At 43.5% G+C, this 22,481-nt stretch overlaps 2 protein-coding genes across 3 annotated transcripts in view; both read left to right on the top strand.

The window, feature by feature from the left end:
* dpy19l3 (dpy-19 like C-mannosyltransferase 3) overlaps nucleotides 1-22,481 on the top strand; it is an 80,426-nt gene that overhangs the window by 25,501 nt on the left and 32,444 nt on the right. Inside the window, exons 8-15 of the mRNA XM_038270844.1 lie at nucleotides 1,532-1,663; nucleotides 4,473-4,574; nucleotides 4,667-4,740; nucleotides 8,323-8,481; nucleotides 9,174-9,269; nucleotides 10,406-10,517; nucleotides 10,779-10,835; nucleotides 13,216-13,298. Coding sequence (XP_038126772.1) covers nucleotides 1,532-1,663; nucleotides 4,473-4,574; nucleotides 4,667-4,740; nucleotides 8,323-8,481; nucleotides 9,174-9,269; nucleotides 10,406-10,517; nucleotides 10,779-10,835; nucleotides 13,216-13,298 — 815 coding nt within the window. The remainder of the gene's footprint in view (nucleotides 1-1,531; nucleotides 1,664-4,472; nucleotides 4,575-4,666; nucleotides 4,741-8,322; nucleotides 8,482-9,173; nucleotides 9,270-10,405; nucleotides 10,518-10,778; nucleotides 10,836-13,215; nucleotides 13,299-22,481) is intronic.
* LOC119773725 (formin-like protein 7) lies at nucleotides 7,272-8,288 on the top strand. 2 transcript variants are annotated; one of them, XM_038270847.1, is made up of 2 exons: nucleotides 7,272-7,760; nucleotides 7,842-8,288. In XM_038270847.1, exons 1-2 carry the CDS (start codon nucleotides 7,454-7,456, stop codon nucleotides 8,129-8,131), a joined length of 597 nt encoding a protein of 198 aa, XP_038126775.1. In that variant the 5' UTR covers nucleotides 7,272-7,453; the 3' UTR covers nucleotides 8,132-8,288. The 2 variants fall into 2 exon arrangements, with proteins under 2 accessions (XP_038126775.1, XP_038126776.1); XM_038270848.1 differs by having other exon boundaries at nucleotides 7,272-7,765; nucleotides 7,847-8,288.

Raw genomic sequence — 22,481 nt, 5'->3', positions numbered from 1 at the left:
AATATATATATATATATATATATTTACAGTAATAATACTTTTAAATACTGTAAAAATGTCCAAAGCTGTATATTGATCATTTATTTTTTAAATGCACTGTAATTATATTTGTAAAAACATTTTGTTTTTAACATATTGTAACTTATTCTGTTTTTTTTATAAACTTTTTAAGGTCCATAGTTGTGTGTAATATTTTGCTGCTGTAACACCAAAATTGATTCCTTGTGAGACATCAATTGGATTTTTATCATATATATATATATATATATATATATATATATATATATATATATATATATATATATATATATATATATCATCTTTACAAAGAGACACAAAATTTATTTTACATTTACATCTTGAAATGTTTTATATTAAATAATGGCATTTGATTCATACAGCAACAGTCCCTTAATCACCTTATCCATTGTATTTTCCTCTCTAAGATAATGATTTGTAGGTTACTTAGTGGACCACAAAGGAAAAAAGTAAAAGAAAAAAAAAAAGTGCCCTCAAAAAATGCACTTAAAGGGGAATGCTAGTTTTTTTTACATTGAGCCCTTGATTTTACATTATTCCATCATGTTCTACTCACCCATATGAGTTTTGTGTCATTGGTAGCCGTTCTGAAGATATTCCGTTTTGTAATCCAAAAAACATCTTCCTTTGGGCGAATGAGTTGAAGGCACAAACTAAACTGTTCAGCATTTATTCTTAATGGTACGCCAGCATTCATAACATGTAGGCCAAGCACTGTTCCCCAGACATCCGTGGTTATATTTTTTATATTTTTTTAAAACAAAGCGGCGCATGTATGCGTCATCCGCGTGCGCCGGCTGCCGTTCATTCTTCCTGTCCGCTGAACAGCTGCTAGTTTTCCTCACATGCCTGGAAGATGTCTAGTGCTGCTACCACAGATGATCTCGCTCCCCAAATGGAATTGAACGATCCAGGTTAGCTAGAATGAATAGAAGGGGTAGAGCATAGCTCTACGCCTTCACAACTTGGGCTGCCTGTCACAACTCCAGTCCGGCGCGCGGATGACGTCATACACACTCCGCTTGCCCCTAGGAAGACGTTACTTGAATATAACCTAACGGAATATCTTCAGAACGGCTCCAAATGACACAAAACTAATATGGGTGAGTAGAGCATGATGTAATAACGTAAAATCAAGAGGCCAATGTAAAAAAATGGTTTTCGCCTTTAAACCAGCAGGTTAGGTTAGTGGGTCGACCTCCCAAGGATGGCGCCCGTGATTTCTGCGCTGCAACAGTCAATGCGGGTTCTACTCTTATATTTGAATGAAAATCAGCTGGACTGTCTGAACTAAGACAAAAGTAAGCCCAAATCTCCTATAAGGTTTCCAAACTTCAGAGCTTATGGGGCTTTAGTATACCGGTTAAAACCAGTTTGACACATGCATCCAGCCGTAAATTATTATTGGCCTAGTCTAGGAAGTGACATAAACTGCCAAAGTGAATCCATCTGATCCTAATATGCCATGACTTTCTCTGCTGTGTCGCCTCAGGTGACCACGCTGTACCTGGTCCAGGTGAGCGGCCTGCTGAGCGTCTGGCTGCTGCAGTTCTGTAACTCCATGATCCTGGGATCCCTGGTGCTGAGCTTCATCGTGGCCGCACTCTTCGTCAGACACTGCCAGGTTAGTGTGTCGGATTGTGATCCTCGCGCCTGTCAGGAGGATTTGATCGAAACAAAAAGTTTATAGCATCCTAATCTCTGATGGTTGCTGCTTTTTTACGTTAGCCTCCCCCACCTGCCATTCCCTCTAGATCAGGGGTGGGCAATTCCACCAACTACTAGATGTGCCTTTGGTGCGACACACCTGAATCAAGTAATTAGGTCATTGAGAGGACTTTGGAGGAACTGACTGCATGCTGAGGAGGTAACTCAACCATTTCATTTAGGTGCCTTGGACCACAGATTGATCTGAAAGTTGCAGGATACCGGCCCCTAGGACCTGGAATTGCCCACCCCTGATCTAAATGGGGATGCTGCATCAGCAGGTTCCATGAAGCTGATCAAACTGCTGTAAATAAGGCTGTGCTGCAGGTCCTGCGTCAGAGATAGGCTCCATCACTGAAAAGAATTCACCATTGAAATTCACCAGAGCTATAGTTAAACTGACAATGCCCACGTGTATGGCAGCTGGATGTTGGAATAAATCGGGTAAAAGTGGAAAAAATTAGTTATTTCCCCTTTCCAATTCCTGGTCTTCCAAGGACGGGTTCGTTGTTGGATTGCCAACTTGAAGAGGGAAGATTTGCCATCGAACTTCTGGCCAGAGAAAAAACACATAATATGTAGCCAACATTTGGAAGAAGAATGATTTCAAGATGACTTGGATAATAGCGCGTTGTGACAAACACCAGATACAGCACTGGGACTTGATCAACAGCCGATACCGCACTGTGACGTCACAAACCAGTAGGTGGCAGTAGTGTTCTTTGACAAACATGGATGCCTCTAGTAAAGCACATTCACATGAAAATTACTCTTAATTAAAACACTTTTCATTTATTGAACAGCTTGTAATAATTTCATATTTAAAGTACTTTCAGAAGTTTGAATTCTGAATATGACTCTGGCGTCAACACTGAACTGCAACCCTCTGCTACTCGCTCTTGTAGCTTGTGCTCGTACTTTACAAGGTTTTTATTTTAATTTCTTTTCACCTTATCTGGAGTTTCCATTGGTGTTTGAGTTAAGCTGGATGCCAGTCGCTTCTGAGTATCCAGAAAATCTATCTTGAATCCCAGTCGGCCTCAGCAGATGGCCGCTCACACTGAGCCTGGTTCTGCTGGAGGTTTCTTCCTGTTAAAAGGGAGTTCTTCCTCTCCAATGTCGCTACAAGCATGCTTAGTGTGAGGGATTGTATTTGAGTCAATGAGTCGATGCAATCAACTGGTTTTCCTTAGATAGAAACTACTGTACGACTGGGTATATACTGATGATGTCAGACCAGATGAGATTTTCTATTGTGGTGCGGACAGTTTTTCCCACCTGAGAAACGATTTTATTTAATGTTTCTACGAACAGCAGCAGGAAATCCCCCAACGGTGCTTCCATGCTGATAAACTGTAAGCACTGATCAGGTTGTGACGTCTTCTTCCTCCATTGAAAACCTTTGTTTTGTCAATAACCATGGCAAATAAATTAGATCAGGTATTTTTTTTTGGGGGGGGGGGTTGGTGCAGCGATGGAGGGGAAATCCCAAAAAAGTTAAAAAACAATCCACTGGACTTTGTTTCTATTTTGAAGAGGTTTCGCTTCCCGTCCAGGAAGCTTTTTTCAATTGGAAATGTCAGAAATAGCGTTGAGTTTGAGGCTCTATAGAGTGGAACAAAAACAAAGCCTTATTCTGACTTTAAAAACATGAACATTTAACCAGATTAACAGGTCCACCCATTTGGAATGGGGGTCGTTTGGCTTCTTTTTTTAGCCTGCAATGCCCCATACCTGTCTATGTCTCTGAAAGGGAGGTTGTTAGATTGAATTGTTGGCCTGCCTGAAAACATTTTTACTCAAGTAGAAGTATAGATACTGGTAAAAGTTGAAGTATCAACTTGACCTCTTTACTCAAGTAAAAGTGAAAAAGTATGTGCTCCAAATACTACTTAAAGTAAAAGTATAAAGTAACCTTTAAAAAAAACAGCCAGATGTCACTATATAAATTAAAAGCTCAATTTTTCGATTATTTCTAAAATTCTTTGAGATAGGGCCAAGGATGAGGGAGGTCTTGTTAGTCTCCATCTCGCGATACGCTCTCGCCTGTGTCCGAACTTTCCGACATTTCAACATCTTTTTCTGAATCCGACATTGTAGGATGGCATAGACAATTCACATTTGCAGTTTGAAGAACACCTGCTTGCTTCTGATGATTTCCTTTAGCTAACCAATGAGTGTTTGTGTTATATGACTCATCCGATTACACTAGTTTTCACTAGATGTAGATCGCACCAATGATCTGCATAGGATGGTGAACTTGACGTGAACGAAGCATTTTTGTACTTTGTTACTTTACACCTCTGGGTATGGGGCATTGCAGGATAACAAAAGACACCAAATGACCACCATTCCTAAGTGGTGGACCCATTAATCCGGTTAAATTTTCATGTTTTCTAAGCCAAAACAAGACCTTGTTGTTTCACTCTATCAAGCCACGATCTCAACGCTATTCCTATCATTTTGAATAGAAAAAGCTTCCTGGATGGGAAGCGAAAAGTCTTCAAACTTGGAAACAAAATCCAGTGGATTGATGAGTATGACCTGGATGACTGAGAATCTTCACCAGCAGATTGAGGGGAAAGCCATGGATGGTGTGGAGGATGTCCCCTCTGCCTGCAGGGTTTCTGGTTTAACAACTGAAGGAGAAATCCCGACCAGAGAAAGTTTAAAGTGGGTGAGGTCTGTCCCTTCACTGACCGACATCCTTCTGTCTGATCTTCCAGTCTTCTCTGAGGACCGGCGGCCTGCTGCTCCGTGTTGCCAAACTTCTTCTCCACACTGGCCTGGTTCTCCTGCTCACCTTCATCATCAACTTTTTGACTAAGGTGCTCCTCTGTCTCTGCCTCCCCCAATCTTTGACTCCTCCCCTTCCTCTCCTCTGAAGGTTGACCTTGTGACCTTTTCTGTGTGTTTACAGAGAGCGCTGCAGCTCCAGTCAGACGAACACATTTTTAAGTTCATCAAGTCAAAGTTTGGTCTGGGGCCCACCAGGTATGAACTCAGAACAGCCAGACATGCATCCAGATGTTGGTTTAGTGAACATCTTTTCTATGAGCATAAACACTGTTTGTTTCTGAGGTTGGGCAAAACCTCCACTTGATCCAGAGTGACTTCATTATTCACTAGGCTCTGGTGTCATAGCACCCGCAGCGCTAATATGTGTGAATAATAGATGAGGGTGAAGCCTCAGACCCTCATCGATCAGCATGTGTCTCCATGTCGAGCTGCTCAGCCACGGGGCGGCTGTTTCGGGGCGGAGAGCAACGCAGCTCCCAGGGCGAAGCTGCACAACTGGCCCTTCAATTATTCAGGAGGTTGTGGCAAACGTGAGGCTTGTTCTTCTGTGCTGCTGTTTCTCTTCCTCCCTCAGCCTCATTTCTGCTCTCCTAGCTTTTTATTCTTCGACTCCCACCAGCATTCGGTGGAGCTGAACTCTCCATCTGAGGCACTTTTCCAAACTTTTATTTATCTTCAAGCTGAATTACCGTCAGAAAGTTCACTGAGAGAACAAAGTCCAGAGCCATCGTAAATATTAGATCAGCAGTTCAGGACAGAACATAGTGTCGATGCTAGGATGGCTTCTATTTATTCACCATTTCACATACAGTAGTAGCCATTTAAAATGGCCCTTTCCAGTCAAACACCAGCCATATGACAGACCACTTCCCTCCAACTCCCAGCTAAATCCCCTCCAACTTCCAGCCACTGGGATATTGCATATTTTCTTTACTCTGACTCCACCCTTTCACTGAATTACAGGGTCTTACCAGGAGATGAAGCTTCCCTTTAGATCTTAATGTCCACGAAGCATGACTAAAAGATTATTTTAGTACACATAATCTGAGAGGTCTGAGAGGGGGAACGCTTTTACTGTGGCCACAGAATGCTCTTATGGCTTCCCAGGTACCCACCATGAGGCGGTTCCCTATAGCGCTGCCTTTCTCTCTTTGGAAACATAGGAGCCACCTTGGAAAGAGAGGGGAAAAAAGCATATTTCACACTTTATCCTTGACAGGAAATAGTTTGAGATATCAAAACAACCTCAGCACAAGAAAAGAACATGTAACACGAGACAAACATTTCAGCGGAGGGTCACATGGGAGGCTGAAGTCACATGAAGTCAATCTGACATTTGAGACATTAGTTGTGTGTGTATAATGTGTGCCTTCAGTTTGTCCGTGAACGCTGTACACAGGTCATTGTCCTTGATGAGATGGAAGTTTATCAACAGTTCTTGGCCCATCCATAAATGTTCACGGGTAGCGGAGGAAGGGAGCAGTTCTTCTGTTCCCTTTCGCCATAACATCCTGGGGAGACTTTGATAAAGGGGGAGGCTGAATCCAGAATAACACTTTTTGTTTTGAGAGAAGGCTGCACAGGAAATTTGCATCTGCCATGAGTCTTTTCTCGCTGCTTACATGACAAATCCAATATTCCAAATTTGTCTGGCCAACCACCAGTAGTAAACAAGAAGAAGAAGCGAAGCCGGGTGTAGCAGAAAAAAAACAGTTATTGTGGAGAATTGTGTGGGTATGGCGAGTGGGAAAGAACAGGAGTTGGAAGACTCGCCAGCAGCACTTTATAGGTCTGCTGTATGGGACCGCTTTGCATTTAGAGTGATCTACGATGACGGCGGAAAGAAAGTTGTGGATAAAAGTGCAACAAACCAAACCGAACCGTGGATTTTGTGAACCGTTCCACCCATAAGTACCAGTTTAGCGTGGTTCAGGTCTGTCTGGCACGATCCAGTTCAGTTCCGCGTACCATTTACACTCAACATTTATCTCGGTTACCGTGCTCAGTCCGATCTCGGCACGGTTTCTAAAGGGACGTGTAAATGGGGCTATAGTGATGTCTTATTTCCCACAGTTTCAGAACGCATCAGCAGGGATAATCTTTCCAGGCTTTAAAGACATGGAAGTGAGGAATGCTCTTGTTGTCAGCTTTTAGGAATCCCATTTTAGTTTAACCTTTAGGAGGACTGTAAGGTTCTTCCTCGTTCCTCCTTCTCCTGGAGATTTAGAGCCTAACTGGGCCCGCTGCGTCTGCTGGGTTCTCGCTCTGTCCTCCTGCTGCCTCTTAGCAGCCAACTGATTGGCTACTTCCTGAGTTTTCCAGCACAGTCTGTTCAGTAGAACCTTCTGTGACTCGCACTATGATTCTGGTTCCAGTGATCCAGTTCACTCTGAAGAAATGATGATCCCACCACTGGTGATAGTCCAGGTCAGATGGTGGCACCACTGTAGCTCCTGGATTCCCTGAACTGGGAGCATCTCTGGAGGATCTGATGGACGCTGTAGGTCCAGATAAACAGAACTCTGTGACCCACTGTGTGACGTTCCGGTCCTCCATGCAGAGGTCAAACCAGCAAGCAGTAGGTAGAAGGTAGAGGCAACAGCACATGTTTGTGGAACCACATAGGACCTCACTGCACAATAAGCCCCACCCCCGTACTGAGGCAGCAGCAGTTTGAAACTGAGAAAAAAGGAAAGTATTATCAAACTTTTCTTGTTTCTTTAGTTTGAAAAAATAATTTTTGAATTCCAATTTTTTTTTCAGTTTAAACAAAAAGTAAAATTGAATAAAGTTTCTGCTCCCAGTTTCACTCCATTCTCCCTCATGAAGTCTCGTTTGTCTTTCTAGACGATGGTGCTGGTTGGATGTCAACCTGATCTTGTGTTGCGTTAAAAACACGTCAAACCAGATGTTTCTCACACTTAGCCAGATGTTTCTCATGCCTGGCCTCCACGTCAGGTTCATGTCCTCCAGGTCAGGTTCATGGCCTCCAGGTCAGGTTCATGTCCTCCAGGTTAGCTCCATGTCCTCCAGGTCAGCTTCATGTCCCCCAGGTCAGGTTCATGTCCTCCAGGTCAGGTTCATGTCCCCCAGGTTAAGCTTCATGTCCTCCAAGTCAGCTTCATGTCCTCCAGGTCAGGTTCATGTCCTCCAGGTCAGCTTCATGTCCCCCAGGTTAAGCTTCATGTCCTCCAAGTCAGCTTCATGTCCTCCAGGTCAGGTTCATGTCCTCCAGGTCAGCTTCATGTCCCCCAGGTTAAGCTTCATGTCCTCCAAGTCAGCTTCATGTCCTCCAGGTCAGGTTCATGTCCTTCAGGTCATCCCCTCCAGGTCAGCTTCATCCCCTCCAGGTCAGGTTCATGTCGTCCAGGTCAGGTCAGGTCCTACAGGTCAGCTTCATGTCCTCCAGGTCAGCTTCATCCCCTCCAGGTCAGGTTCATGTCCTCCAGGTCATGTCCTCCAGGTCAGCTTCATCCCCTCCAGGTCAGGTTCATGTCCTCCAGGTCAGGTCAGGTCCTCCAGGTCAGCTTCATGTCCTCCAGGTCAGCTTCATCCCCTCCAGGTCAGGTTCATGTCCTCCAGGTAAGGTCAGGTCCTCCAGGTCAGCTTCATGTCCTCCAGGTCAGCTTCATCCCCTCCAGGTCAGGTTCATGTCCTCCAGGTCAGGTTCATGTCCTCCAGGTCAGGTCCTCCAGGTCAGCTTCAGGTCCTCCAGGTCAGCTTCATGTCCTCCTTCATGCAGTATAAACTCAGCCATCCTCCTTTTCTCCTCTGCAGGGATTTTGATGCCAGTCTGTATCTGTGTGAAGAGGCCTTCGGCCTTCTGCCCCTGGACACGTTGGAGCGTCTGGCCGGCACGCTGCTGTTGTACCCCTACATCCCCACCGTGCTGCTGCTCAGCGGCACGCTAGTAGCAGCAGTGCTGCAGAACCTCAGGTAGGCGGAGCTCAGAGTGCGATAAGGAGCGAGTTTCTCATGGTGTGATGGAGTGAGATCTACGGCTGGGTAGATGAGGTCAGGCGTTTCTTGTGGACGGAGGAACCCAGAGCCGAGGTTCTTCTCTCCTCCAGAACTTTTCCTTCCTGCTTTGAACCAGCAGCTTCATCCTGCAGCTGCCTGTAAAGAAAGGTGATAGGCTGCTCTGAACTAATCACATTAGCATTTCCACTCGCCCTGTGCTGCTGGACGGCTGGAATACTAACCTCACAGAACAAACACTGTTTGCCAATCCAGGAATTAATTGAATCCAGAGCAGCCAGGCTCACGCAGCAGAGGGAGAGGGATTTGATTTCTATTCAAATGGAAGCCAGTGTCCGTCTGATTCGGAGCAGGAGGCCAGATCGTGGGAGTAATACCACCGCCTTCAGGGCCGCTCTGTTTGCATGTGCTGACTCCTGCAGACAGAAACGCTCGTGGGCGTGCATCATTACATGTCCACTTGCGTGCAAGCTGCTAATGAAATCTGAACAAGAGCTGCTGAAATTGGAATAATCTGAACAATATAAATTCCGCCCACCCCCCGTCCTGCCTCTCCTCTTAGGGCGTCTGCTTCTGATGTTTTATGTATTTACTGTGGGTTCCCTAACGCGTGTTTTCTGCTTTAATGTCTGGTTTGGGTTTCTTATTAGGCCTAAAGGAGGAGGAGTGGAGGCTTTCCGCCCAGATGTGGCCTACAACCTGCTGCACACCGTCCTCTATGGGCTCCTGGCCTTCAGCACCATGAGGTAAACCTTAATCTCCGGATGCTGACTCCCAGACAGCCTTCTTCTCACAGGAGGCTCTTCAAACCTCCTTTTTCTCTCATGAGTTAATCAGTCATACTCATGCACAGATGTTAAACACAAGGACCTCTCCAATCCATTTCACTAAGCACCTTAATGGTTTATGCAGCCTTGATCAGCACCAAGTGCTTACAGCTTTGTGCCGTTTTTGGAATTCTCTCTAGAACAAAAGATTCTGATGGGAACCTGATTGCTGAGCCTCCGATCGACACTCTGTTCATTAATGTGAGATCTGAAAGGGTTCCGATGAATGAGCAGCGGAAACTATCCACCCTCCTTCGCTCTTTATTCCCTCTGCTGCATCATAGACTCATTCCAAAACTGATAACGGATCATTAAACAATAAAAATCTAATAACGGAAAGTGAAGAAAGTAAAAACGTGCTTTTAGACGCATTCTTCTGCAGCGGACTGGAGAAGAAAGTTCATTTTCACTTTTTTTCCCCAACTTATTTTACAGTAGGTAATATATAATGTGAGGGCTCATCTAATTGGTGAAATGCCAAAATAAGATGTACAGCCATGTAGCAGCATCTTTACTGAATGGCTGGATATAGATCTTGTGATTCTAGATTTCACTGAGGGACGAGGGGGCAGTGGTGCCACCAGAGGGTGGCCAGGAGTGGCCACGGCCACCCTGTGAAATGCCCTGGCCGCACCACTGGCCACCCCACTGGCCAGGGTAAATTGTAGTTAAAAACACAAAATAAACCAAGACATAAGTAGGTGTTTAGTTAAGTCTTTGTGATTTCTGGAGGCACGTTTACCATAAAAGTAGATTCTAACCCTAAAATTATGGCTTTGCGTTTCAGTGTGCCACTCCACTAAAAAGTGGCCCCATCTGGCCACCCCTGTGAAACATTTCTGTAGGCGCCACTGAAAGGGGGGAACTCCATTTGTGAGGATTATGCAAGTGATCAAAAACAGTAACTTGTCCTATAAAGGGTTAAACCCGGCAGTGTGATGCTGCTGACTCTAGGCTTTGGTTTCCTGACCAAAGACTAGTCTCCTTTCACTGCTAGTCAGTGTTTGGTGAATCAAAGCTGACCGTGCCACTGTTTGGTTTAATTTTCTCCACAGAATGAAGTACATCTGGACCGGCCACATGTGTGCGGTGGCAGCCTATGGTGTGTGTGGGACTGAGATTTGGACTCTTTTGCTCAAAGTTCTCCGTTGCAACACTAAAGCTCTGGTATGAATGACCCCACCTCCACATGTAAAGCTGTTTTTTCTTTCTCTGCTGTAATGGAAAGTGGCTTTTATTGAATCCTATCTCTGCCTCCCCTCCCTGCGAGTCTGACCACTAGGTGTCAGTGTGGTCCTAACATCAGAGCAGCAGGTTTCCCCCTCCCTCCCATTCTCTGCCTGTCTCCCTCCTCCTCTCACATGGCTCTTCTCATACTCTGCGTTCACCTGAACTTCATTATAGTTTTTGTTTCTCCTCTGTTTGCAGCTGCGGGTTGTCAGATATGCGGTTCCCCTGCTGCTGATTGGCTGGCTGTATTACAAGGTAGGCCGTTTCCTGGCTGGTTGGACCCCTGCTGCGTTAGCAGCTCCCTCTCTAATCCCTGCTTAGGGAGCCGAATCAACTAATGAGAAAATAAATGAAAGAATAATAAAAAAAAACAAACCTTTTATCATTTGTTTTAACATTAAACACAAACTGAACTCAGATTGTGATGAAAATCAAAAATAACTGAAGTAAAACTTGGATATAAAAAGATAAATTAGATGGGAAATTAGTGGAAATTGCAGCTTATGCCTTCAGTGAGCTGCCAAACCTAGAGTCCTATGAAATGAGTTTTTCATTTATTCCAAATTCCTTTTTTCTTTGTCATAATCGCATCCATGAACCCAGGCAGTGTTTAATGCTTTGGTTATTGAACAGATTTCAATGGTTTAATAGAAGGAATGACGGCTGCAGCTCAGCTAACCCATCAGTGGAAGATCACATGGTTGACATTCTGATTATGAACAACCCCCCACCCCCCCCCTAAAACAGCTGGAGTCTGCTGTGAAGGAGGCTGATCCTCTCTGTTGATGTAGAAATTCTTCTCTGCTGGAGGAGGAGATGCTGCAGAGCTGTGAGGGTTCCACGCTGTTGCTCATGCCACACTTCCTCTCCGCCTCCTCGCCGGGGTCCATTACCTTCTCCCACAGGTTGCAGAACATCCACCCACCCCCCACCCCACCTGTAAAGGCTGTTAAAGGCTCATGGAGGCTGGTAACGGCTGTTTGAGGCTAATGGGGGATGATTGAGGCTGTTGGAGGCTGATGGCAGGTGTTGGAGGCTGATGGAGGCTTGCAGAGGTTGATGGGGTCTGATGGGGGCTGATGGAGGCTGTTTTTGGCTGATGGGGCCTGATGGAGAATGTTAAAGGCTGATGGAGAATGTTAGAGGCTGATGGGTGCTAATGGAAGCTGATGGGGACTGATGGAGACTCTTAAAGGCTGTCGGAGGCGGAATGGGGGGGCTCATGGAGGCTGTTAAGGCTGATGGAGGCTGATAGGGGCTGAAGGAGGCTTATGAAGGTTGATCCGGCCTGATCGAGGCTGATGGGTGCTCTTAAAGGCTGAAGGAGGCTCTTAAAGGCTGATGGGGGCTGATGGAGGCTGATGGAGGCTCTTAAAGGCTGAAGGAGGCTCTTAAAGGCTGATGGGGGCTCTTAAAGGCTGATGGGGGCTCTTAAAGCCTGATGAGGGCTCTTAAAGGCTGATAGGGGCTTATGGAGGCTCATGAAGGCTCTTAAAGGCTAATAGGGGCTGATGGAGGCTCTTAAAGGCTGATGGAGGCTCTTAAAGGCTGATAGGGGGCTGATGGAGGCTCTTAAAGGCTGATGGAGGCTGATGCAGGATCTTAAAGGCTGATGGGGGCTGATGTAGGCTCATGGATGCTTTTAAAGGCTGATGGATGCTGATGGGCGCTGAAGGAGGCCTATGCAGGTGGATGCGGCCTGATGGAGGCTCTTAAAGGCTGATGGGGGCTGATTGAGGCTCCTAAAGGCTGATGGGGGCTGATGGAGGCTCTTTAAGGCTGATTGGGGCTGATGGAGGCTCCTAAAGGCTGATGGAGGCTCCTAAAGGCTGATGGAGGCTCCTAAAGGCTGATTGAGGCTCCTAAAGGCTGATGGGGGCTGATGGAGGCTCTTTAAGGCTGATTGGGGCTGATGGAGGCTCCTAAAGGCTGATGGAGGCTCCCAAAGGCTAATGGAGGCTCTTAAAGGCTGATGGGGGCTGATGGAGGCTCTTAAAGGCTGATAGGGGGCCAATGGAGGATCATGGATGCTTTTAAAGGCTGATGGATGCTGATGGGCGCTGAAGGAGGCTTATGGAGGTTGATGCTGCCTGATGGAGGCTTTTAAAGGCTGATGGAGGCTCTTAAAGACTGATGGAGGGTCGATGGAGGCTTTTAAAGACTGTTGGAGGGATTACATAAATCCAGTAGGACCCAGCAGGAAACGTCTGGGAACGGCTGCATTAAACTGATTGACGCTTCCTTAACGGCGCAGCAGCTTCAGACGCTAAAGGCCGCGGTGATGCGCTTCATTGATGCTAAAGGAGAACTTAGCAAACCTTGGATTCATACATTGTTCAGGTCACAGATGTTCTGCTCAGTCGCTCCATATTTCTGTAATAAAAAACTGTTTTTTGTTTTCATTTTCCTGGGAACTGAATCTGATTTTAAATGAATAGCTTTGAGTTAAATCAGCTGTAAATTATTATCATCCAATCAACAGAAGAAACCCATTAATGATCAAAGCTCTGATGGTGATGATCAGCAAAACATTCTAGTTTTAACTTTTGAATTTTAAATTAAATAATAATTTAATTATTTATTTAAATAATATTTCAGCTTTCCTCAGGCTTTGCCTCTTGTACTTCTTCTGTAGTTCTGGCCTAAGCTGATGGAGGAGCTGTCAGATCTGAGGGAGTTCTATGATCCAGACACCGTGGAGCTGATGACCTGGATTAGGTAGGAACGCACGCCTCCACATTTCCACATGTAGAGCAGCCGGTATAACCATGCACATTTGATTAGCGTGTTTCAGGCTTCGCTCGCCTGATTAGTGTGTGAGCTCTTGTTTCCCGGGGAGTCTGGCTGATGAGTGATGAGAGTCGATGGGTCGGCATGAATAAGACATGGGCGTGCTGGAAGGGGCCCCGCTGCAGGAGGAGCTCTAACCCACCTAAGGATCTCTGGGGCCAGAGCAGAAGCAGGGGCCCCGTACGGACAAGCCGCTCGGTGTTTTGGGGTTTAAACACAATCTGTTCTTTGCTAAAAGTGTTCTAAGTCTTTGGAGCTTTTCCTTTTTTCACACATCAACTAGATGAATATATTTTGTGATAGCCTCTGAATCTGCATGACGGTGTGCTAGAAATAAGATACATAGATCTGCAGGTCTCAACTGTAGATGTTTTTTCTTCTGGAGGCTGATTTTAATCATTCATGGTCAACCAGGTCTGCTGACGCTGAGCCTCCGGTTCAACATCACTAGCATGCTATCGCTACTAGCATGGTCTGATAGTTCTTCGGTTATTTAAAAAAAAACACATCAGACATCGACCTTTTCTCAACATGTACACGTGATTCCTCGTGTACTCGTTAAACGTCATCAGCCTCAGCCCTACCACTGTTCCAATTCACAAGAACAAGAAGAGACAGAACGGACAAAGTCCCCGGATGTTGCTCTCGCCCCTCCCTCTTCAGGGCTCAATGTTAACCAGCGCCCGATTGTCCAGTGCAAGTAGTTTTTATCGTCGGGAGAGTACAAATTTCATTGCATTTACCCGCCCGGCAAGTGCAATGATCGCAAAAAAATTATTTATCACTCAAAATCACTTTAAAATCACAGACATTCGCTGAAAATGACCCACAGCGTTGCCGGCGCCATTTTTGTTGTTTTGTACACATTCTCGTGTGATTTGAAAAAGGAACGTGATTTTACGCTAGATGGCATGATTCAGCTCTTGGGGAGAGAATTCTGCAGAGCAGCAGCTAGATCATGAATTTAATCTATACTATAATACACGCTGGATTAAAAATGATCAGTCAGGGATTAGGAAAATAATAATAATAATTGTATGCGCACAGTGTAAATATTTCTATCATATGGCAGTCTTCTGTACAGTGATGCAGGTCATACATTAAAAAATGTTCATAAAATTTTTTTTCTTTTAGACATTGGAGTGGTGCATTTAAATGTTATAGAGCTAAACATGTTAAATTGGTGAGTAGTAGTACTGTAAGTTTTTAACCTGTCAAGTTTTTTTTTAGATTTTTAACATTACAATTTATATTTTTCCAAGTACACAACAGTTTAAAGCAAAGTTTAGTTTAAAAAGAATGTGCAGGAAGGATTGAAAAGCATGTTAACACGGTAATGTAGGCTGGAGTTCATTATCTGACGCATGCATATACACACCAGGAACCTGGAAACTTACTGAATTACAAAAAAACATTTAAAAAACAAACATGTTTCATTGATATATATACAAAAATTAATTTTAGAACCTATACTTATCAAACATTATACTGGGCAAGTAAAAATTGTTTCTGGGCAAATGAAATGTGAAAGCCACTTGCCCAAAGTGCTCCTTACCCAGCATGCATCAGAGCAGACTTGTCTGTTCTTCAGATTGACAGCTGTCCCAGCATGCACTGCAGCAGGGGCAGCTTCCAGGTTGGCGCTAAAAGAGCTCAGAGTATTAAGTTAAAAGTTCTCTTTTCTGTTGCCGTTGTTCATAAAAGTATGTTTAAAGATATACTTTTATTCGTCACTATATGGCCCATTTACTGATTTAGTGCATAATTAAAAAAAAAAAGTTCTGATGTTGAGAGGACCGTGGCAACCAGCGTACCTCCGAGGCTAACGGCAGCCAGGGCTAACGTTAGCCCATCTGCAGCAGCCCTCTCTCTGCATAGCCGTGTGTGAAGGACCGTTGGCTCTGATGGAGGTTTTTTTGTGTTGTTTGGCAAATTGTTCATGTTCAGTATAATGTTCAGTTGCCAAGGGCCCCAAGTTCCTGGGGGCCCCATAAAACTCTGTTTACATGTATGGTTAATAGAACTATTCCTTATTTCTGCACATTAATTATGTTTTTGATAAAAATCTTTCCCTAAAATGCCATCAGAACACTTATACCTTAGGTGTGTCTCAGCCCCAGTACGTTTCCATGCCACCAGTTCTCCCTGGTAGTGGGGGGGTCCAGCCTGAACTGGTTCTGGGTCAACAGGTTTTACTCAGATTGGCTCAGAGCTGCTGAACAGATCTTTAAACCGAGAGAAAAGAAACGTTTCTTAGAGCTCAGCTGGTAAAGATCAGACAAGAACAAATGTGGGTTTCCTCCTGGACCCTTTAGAAGCAGTAACTGTATTTGATTTAACAGGGAAAGGAGCAGAATTAGGGTTACGTTACCAAGACAGGACTGATCTTTGTGAGATATTCTAGAAGCTTTCTGTCTATGAAAACCTCTTTTTATTAGTTTATTTGGGTCATATTGTTGAAGTTGAAGTCAGGGTACAGCCTTGAATTATTAAGGGGCTCCTTATGATCTCCCTCCCCTGTGAGCGTGTTATTTAACAGCAACTGCTCGGCCGCTCAGCTCTCAGGTTTTCTAACCAGGACATAACAAAAAAAGAATAAAACATCTGCTCCATGTAGGGCTTGAAATGGGGTGAAATCTGGACTCTGATGAACAGCTATGCCGTTCATGTCACCTTTAATTATTTATTTGACAAAAACCAGGCCAAGCAGCAAAGATGTGTCTCTAGTTCTCCTGTTGCTTTAATAAGAAACCCCCCCTGGACCCTCGGTCCTCCTGTGGCAGGTGAGTTCGGCCATCTTTAGCCCAGGACCGCCTGACTGTAAAGATAAGATAATTAGAGTGACGTCACTTCAAAGTGTGACACCAAGTAGTTGAAGGGGAGTGGCGCCTGGTGGTTTGGGCGTAGAGCTTGGAATCCTGAGGTTGTGAGCAGTGGCGGCTGGTGGAGCTTCTCCGAGGGGGGGCTATAATCTCAAAATAGACGTACCAAAAACCAGTCAAACATATACTAAGTTATCACACCAGTATATTTATATGAATGCCAACAACAAAAAACATTATAAAAACACTTTATAAAAACAAAACATAATTTCATCTACAGGTTTACTGTTAGCACATAAATCTTAAAAAATAATGTTCGAGTTTAATAATGGAGAAGCTATTGGTCAGCTTTATATTTTTTTTGATATATAAAAACTATTTCAGGGTTTCCGCGGGTCATTAAAAAATCATTAAAAGTCATTAAATTATTATTTTTAAAATTAAGGCCTTAATTGGCATTAAAATTCATTAAATGTGTTTATTGTGGCATTCAATGCTTTATTTAAATTTTTTTTTTATAAAAGCAATTTCGTCAGACATATTATATCATGATATATTTGCGTGGAACTGCGTCCGGTTGATCGCAAAGCTGTAAGTTCAGAAAAGAAGCTTGAGTCGAACAAAAGGCTAGAGACTGGGGGGAAAAAAGCAAATTTCAACAAAAGTGGTTGGAAAAACGAGGAATTCGGGGCATGGCTGCAGCCTGTCGACGGTTACCTGTTGGTGGCATTAAAATTATTTCTAGGAGCATTAAAAGAGCATTAAAAGCATTCAATTTGTGTTATTCATTCCTGTATAAACCCTGTATTTATTTTCCGGGAATGTGTTTAATTAAGAGCAACAATGAAAATAAATAAACACTTAAAAGTAGACTATATTATATTATTATCAAGTGAATCCCTGATTGTTCTTTCTTCATTGCCTTTTCTGAAAAGTGCTTTAAATCAGTCCTACCTTTATCTTTATCCATGCTGGGTTTGAAAAAGAGAAAGCAGAATAAAGCTTTAGCCTCGCTGCATGCAGTTAGCCTAGCCTTATAGCTAAACCAGGTCCTGGAAAAAGGATGTGTCTTGCGCCATTTCTCTCTCTTTCTCTCTCTCTCTCTCTCCAACGTGTCTCCAGCTCCCACGACTCAACCTGTCAATCACCTGCAAAACGTCTGCGCTGTGGCGGGGTGGTGATTAGATACACTTCCTTTCACCACAGGTCGCTGCTTAGCTGCGTACCGAGCCTCCTATACAAACTACTGCGCATGTACAACTTTAGTTCCCACTTTCTGCTAATTTTTTTGTGCCCTTGGACGGAAATACATAATTAAAAATTGAATGATGCTTTACTAGTCATTAAAGAATAAATATTTATCTTGTACATCTAAGAAATACATAATAATATATTTCAAAATATTAAATGTTTAAAATTAAATTAAAATATATATTTTTTATGTCTTAATTGGGGTCATTGGATGGGTGGGAGGCACTCTGGCGCCCTCTATTGGCCACCTGTCACCGGTTGTGAGCTCGAAACCCACTCCCACAGTAGGGATGAGTATTGGCATGGGTGTTGCGATATGATACGTGTCAGTTCACATCTTCCACTGTGACTGCTTCCACTACAGAGATGGCGATGGGCTGTACAGTAAAAAGGCTCCACAGCGCCATCTAGCAAAGTGGCGGTGCAGAGGTAGTCCATTTTCCCCTCATTGTTTTAGGTAAAAAAAATTTTTTTTGAAAGTCGATATGAGGAACTGAAAGATTGATGTTATATTGGGCAGCAGAATATCACGATATATCGCCAAAACAATTATTTTTCCCACACCCCTATCCCACAGACTGCCACTCTAGGTTCCTGAGCAAGACCCTTAACACATGATTTCTCCCCGGGCGCCCCACGATTGCATTCCACTGCATTCCATTTTTCCGGAGGTAAAATTTCTCCAATGTGAGATCAATTAAGTTCAATAATAAGGTAAAACCAGAGCATAGGAAGGAAATTAGAAATGTTTTTTTTGGAGGAGAAAATATCTTTTTAACCTTCATTTAGTCCGTTTTTTTTCCCATCAGGACCCTGATGACATTAAACTGAGTTGAATTTCCAGGGAAAAATCTCTAAACTTAGAATAAACTCCAAACTTCTTCTCTTCGTAATAAACCGTATTTTACGGACTATGAGCCGCTACTTTATCCCAACGCTTTGAACAATGCAGCTTATAAGAAGACGCAGCTTTTCTGTGGATTTCTCCTAACCACCAGAGGGGGAAGTTAAAATTAGAAACGAAAGAATAAGGGGCTAATTTTTCTTTAGCCCCTATTTTTTTGCCCTTTTTAGGGGCAATACTCCAGTCGTTACTTTATTTGGGCAAAGATGGCCGGTGGCTCAGTGATCGAGATGAAAAATATTGTTTTTATTTCTTTACTGATTAATGCTAAATTCATTAAATCACCGCAAACATATTAGTTTTAGGTATAAATATTGATTCATTGATCATCCCTTGCTGACTTGACTTCTCCTTAAAGAATTTGCACGACAAGAGAAAGATTTTGGAGATATCAGTGTCCACAGGGTTCATCAGGCAGACTAAAGACAGCTCAGTTCTTCAGGGTCTTCCTCAAAGACCACCTTTAGCTCAGAATGGGTTTTTCAGTAAGTGAAACACTTTGCAGCAGATGTGAGGGATTGCATTTGAATCAATAAGTCGATGTAATCAACTGGTTTTCCTTAGATAGAAAACTTTGAATCAATGTGACTGGATGATCTGGGGAACTGGAAAGTGCCTTGAGATGACATGTTGTGAATTGGCGCTATAGAAATAAACTGAACTGCATTGAATACCAGCACTGAGTTTTGGCCAAAGATTCATTCCCCATTTGATGATTCCAGATGTAGCATGATGCTGTAAATTATCAGCAGTCTGTTTGAATTCAAATGTTGTAGTTTAATACTTTGAAAATGTCTTCTATAAAGGGAAAAGTCCCGTAGATTTTGCAGACATGTCCAGAGGAATAAAGCGGTTAAAGTGCATTGGCCCAGTGAGACACTAACCTGACCAACAGACCAAGCTGTGGTTTAGTTTGGGATTATCGCTGAAATGATCCAACACTGAGTCATCAGGGGTCTTAATTCCACCCAGGCAGTGGACAAAAAAGATCATTTCGATTTAATCCAATTAGACAAACCGAGACTAAAGGACATTAAGACAGCCCAGCGGAGGCCTGGACTGGGAAACTAAATGCATGTGTGAGATATGGGGTCCCCTTCCCTCCAGGATAATCCTGTCAGGCTGCAGGGGTTTGACGCTGCCTGATGGTTACCTTGGTGGGGACTGAGTGCGGTAGGGGGGTGGGGGGGGGCACTAATCTTCTTGCTGCGGTGCTAGTTATACTGCAGATGAGAGCTTAGGGACGGTCAGGGGGCTGACGTTACACCCTGTTATCCTCAGCTTCACATGGAAGGTTCATGACGGGTCGTCGTCGGATCTCATAATGACGAGCAGGAACAAGGACAGATTCATGCAGGCGGCAGTGAGCACACTTTATGACCAGATGGTGTGTTTATGTGAAGCTGTTAAGAACTCATTGCTGTAATTGTATCTGTAGGGGGTGTAATGGAGCTCTATATGAAATGAGAAGAAGAATATTGATTCACGCAGTTCAACTAGGCAGGTGGGGGTCTATAATAAATGGCAATAACAGTTAGGGCTGGAATTAGCTCCTGAAGCAGCGGCCTGATTTGGACTGAATTAGGTCTACATGCAGACCACTCTCAAAGCTTTACAGGATTTTATTTGCTAAGATGGCCACGAAAGTGCCCAAGTGGGGATATTCCTCGTATCTCCGGCTGTGTCCCAATGCTCACCCTGACCCCTAAACCAGTGGACCCACCTCCCGGCTGATCCGGACCCAACCTGATTTAAAACATTTATAAATTACCACATGTTTTCCGACGGCAGTGTCTAACTTCACTTGCACCGCTTCTCCTGTAAATACGGTAAAGCCGTCCAGAGTGTCCGGCACAAGGCTACATGTGATCCAAATTATCCAATGAGCTGCTGTCAGTCTGGGTTGCTGCTGCTGCTACTTTGAGTATGTTTGGCTCAACCTGCTGCTGTGAAGCAGGATTCTCCACAATTAACAGAATCAAAAATAAATAAGGATCCAGGCTCAAAATGAGCTCATTGATATGTGCTTTAGAATGGCTTTGTCTCCATTCAAACCCAGGTTTAAAGCCTTGCAGGGCAGCATAAAGCCCACTGCTCTCATTAAGACAGAAAAGAAAAATAAACGGCCAGTTCAGGTGTTTTATTAAATATGTGAATTAAGAAATGGTCTATATACTAAACTGACCGATTGTTGTTCTCTACTTAAAAAAAACAAAAAAAAAAACAAACACTTTAGCTTTTAAAATAGAAAAATGTTCTATATTCTTATATTTTTTTCATTTAAAGCTACAGTGTGTAATAATTACAGGGATATACAGTTAGAAATGTAATATATTATACATAACTATGTTATTTATCATCATCTACGAGCTCAGCCTCTTAACCTTAATATTTGCGTTGCCTTAGAATTTGTTATTTATAATTACATAGGAGCGGGTCTCGCAGCCATGGAGGCAGACATCTTTGCGCTATTGCAGCGCAGAGCCAACAAACTAGCGATTGCGAGATCGCCAAAACGTCACAACGATGTAGAAAAAATAACGGGTATATTTATTATCTTAAGTCTACATGAAATCTTTACCCTACACAGACTAATGAAATACTATCTGTAAAATTATCTTTGTAAACAAACCTCATCACTTGAGAAGGTAGGTGATGCGGACGTCGTGGAAGACATTTTGTCCCGTAACGCTCGCCGTACTGTTGGGGGGGAGAAGCGGTGGGGGGGAGATGTTCATGTTGCTGCAGTCTGCAGTCTGACCGCTAGATGTCGCTAAAAGTTACACACTGTAGCTTTAAAAAATCAATGTATTAAATGGATGCATAAAAACCTAATTTTATTTCAGTGTTAAATTCTGTTTAAAGTAACAGATGATTAAAAATGTCTCCGGACCTTTATTGGAAGATGATTTTTTTTTTATTCGGACCCTGCTGATTTTTAATTGGTTACCTCTGGTATAACCCCCCAATCACTATATAGAGCAGGGATTATATATATATATATATATATATATATATATATATATATATATATATATATATATATATATATATATATATATATATATATATATATGGACTTTATAGTGAACTCAGTTAACTATAAAGTTGGACAGATGATTAGTACTTTTTGCGCCCTGTTGGTCACGTGACTCCACCTCCCCGCATGGTGCATGCGCCTCTTTGTAATTTGTCGCCGCTGTGGCAGTTGGCCACCATCATAAGAAATCCCACAATGCTTTGCAAGGAAAGCTTTTGCAAAGCATTCCTGGTTTTATCTGCTCTTCTAGTGACCATAGAGATCACAGATTTTCAAGGTGCATTGTGGGAAATTTGGAGTTCACTGCTTTTTCGTCCACCAGACGTTCTGACACTTATTTAAAATAGGTTTGAACATCCATGACAATAAAATAGCCTGTGGCCATAAAGTGATGCGTTTTTCCTGGCCAACAGGGCATCATCTCTTACTAACATAACTTACATAGTCGGTACTTCAAGAAGGGAGTCGCGCTTCTTGCATTGATAGTGTCAAGCGCTTTGCAAAGCTAACCTACCTGACACAGATGAGTGCTGCCAAGGAGTGATCTCCGAGCAATAATTGGTGAAAACCGTGCTGAATCACTGTCCCTGGTGCTGCTGGAATATGCAGAGTTTCTACCGAGCTGTGTTTTCACACTGTGACCAAAGTCATCCTTATTTCCTATTTTAACTGTAAAACCAGAACAGCAGCTGCATGCACTAAAGGATTTGGTGAACCAATCATTTTAGTGAAGCGATTCTGGTCATTCAGATCACTTAGGGCTCCTATCACACCTTGCAGATTTAGCCAGCGTATACCAGACGTCCAAGTACCTCCTAAAACGCTGGCATATGCTGAGCTTTCTATGTATTTTTTAAATTTTGGGTCTACACATTGAGTATTCATGAAGAGTCCAGAAATTATGTCCAACACCAGCCTAACTGATGACAATGTAATGCCCATGAAATGATAAAGCATCATATCATGGGCATTACAAGGCATCAGTTAAAGCTGCTCCCCTCAGGCGCATCTCTGCACCTGACGTGAGCAGCGAGGCGCCCTGAGGCGCCAGACCTGCATAAAAAAATGTCTTTGATCGCGGTTATTACCAAGCT

This window comes from Cyprinodon tularosa, unplaced genomic scaffold (assembly GCF_016077235.1).
Source record: "Cyprinodon tularosa strain WSP-4 unplaced genomic scaffold, ASM1607723v1 ctg78, whole genome shotgun sequence".
Lineage (NCBI taxonomy): Eukaryota > Metazoa > Chordata > Actinopteri > Cyprinodontiformes > Cyprinodontidae > Cyprinodon > Cyprinodon tularosa.
The sequence above is the reverse complement of the archived record's forward strand: the minus strand, read 5'-3'. Positions and strand labels throughout refer to the sequence as shown.

Bases quoted from the DNA above. Each gene is read 5' to 3' on its own strand.
- LOC119773725 (XM_038270847.1), top strand. From the start codon at position 7,454: ATGTTTCTCACACTTAGCCAGATGTTTCTCATGCCTGGCCTCCACGTC. The intron at 7,761-7,841 runs GTCAGGTTCATG...CATGTCCTCCAG, and splicing joins GTCAGCTTCATGTCCTCCAG to GTCAGGTTCATGTCCTTCAG.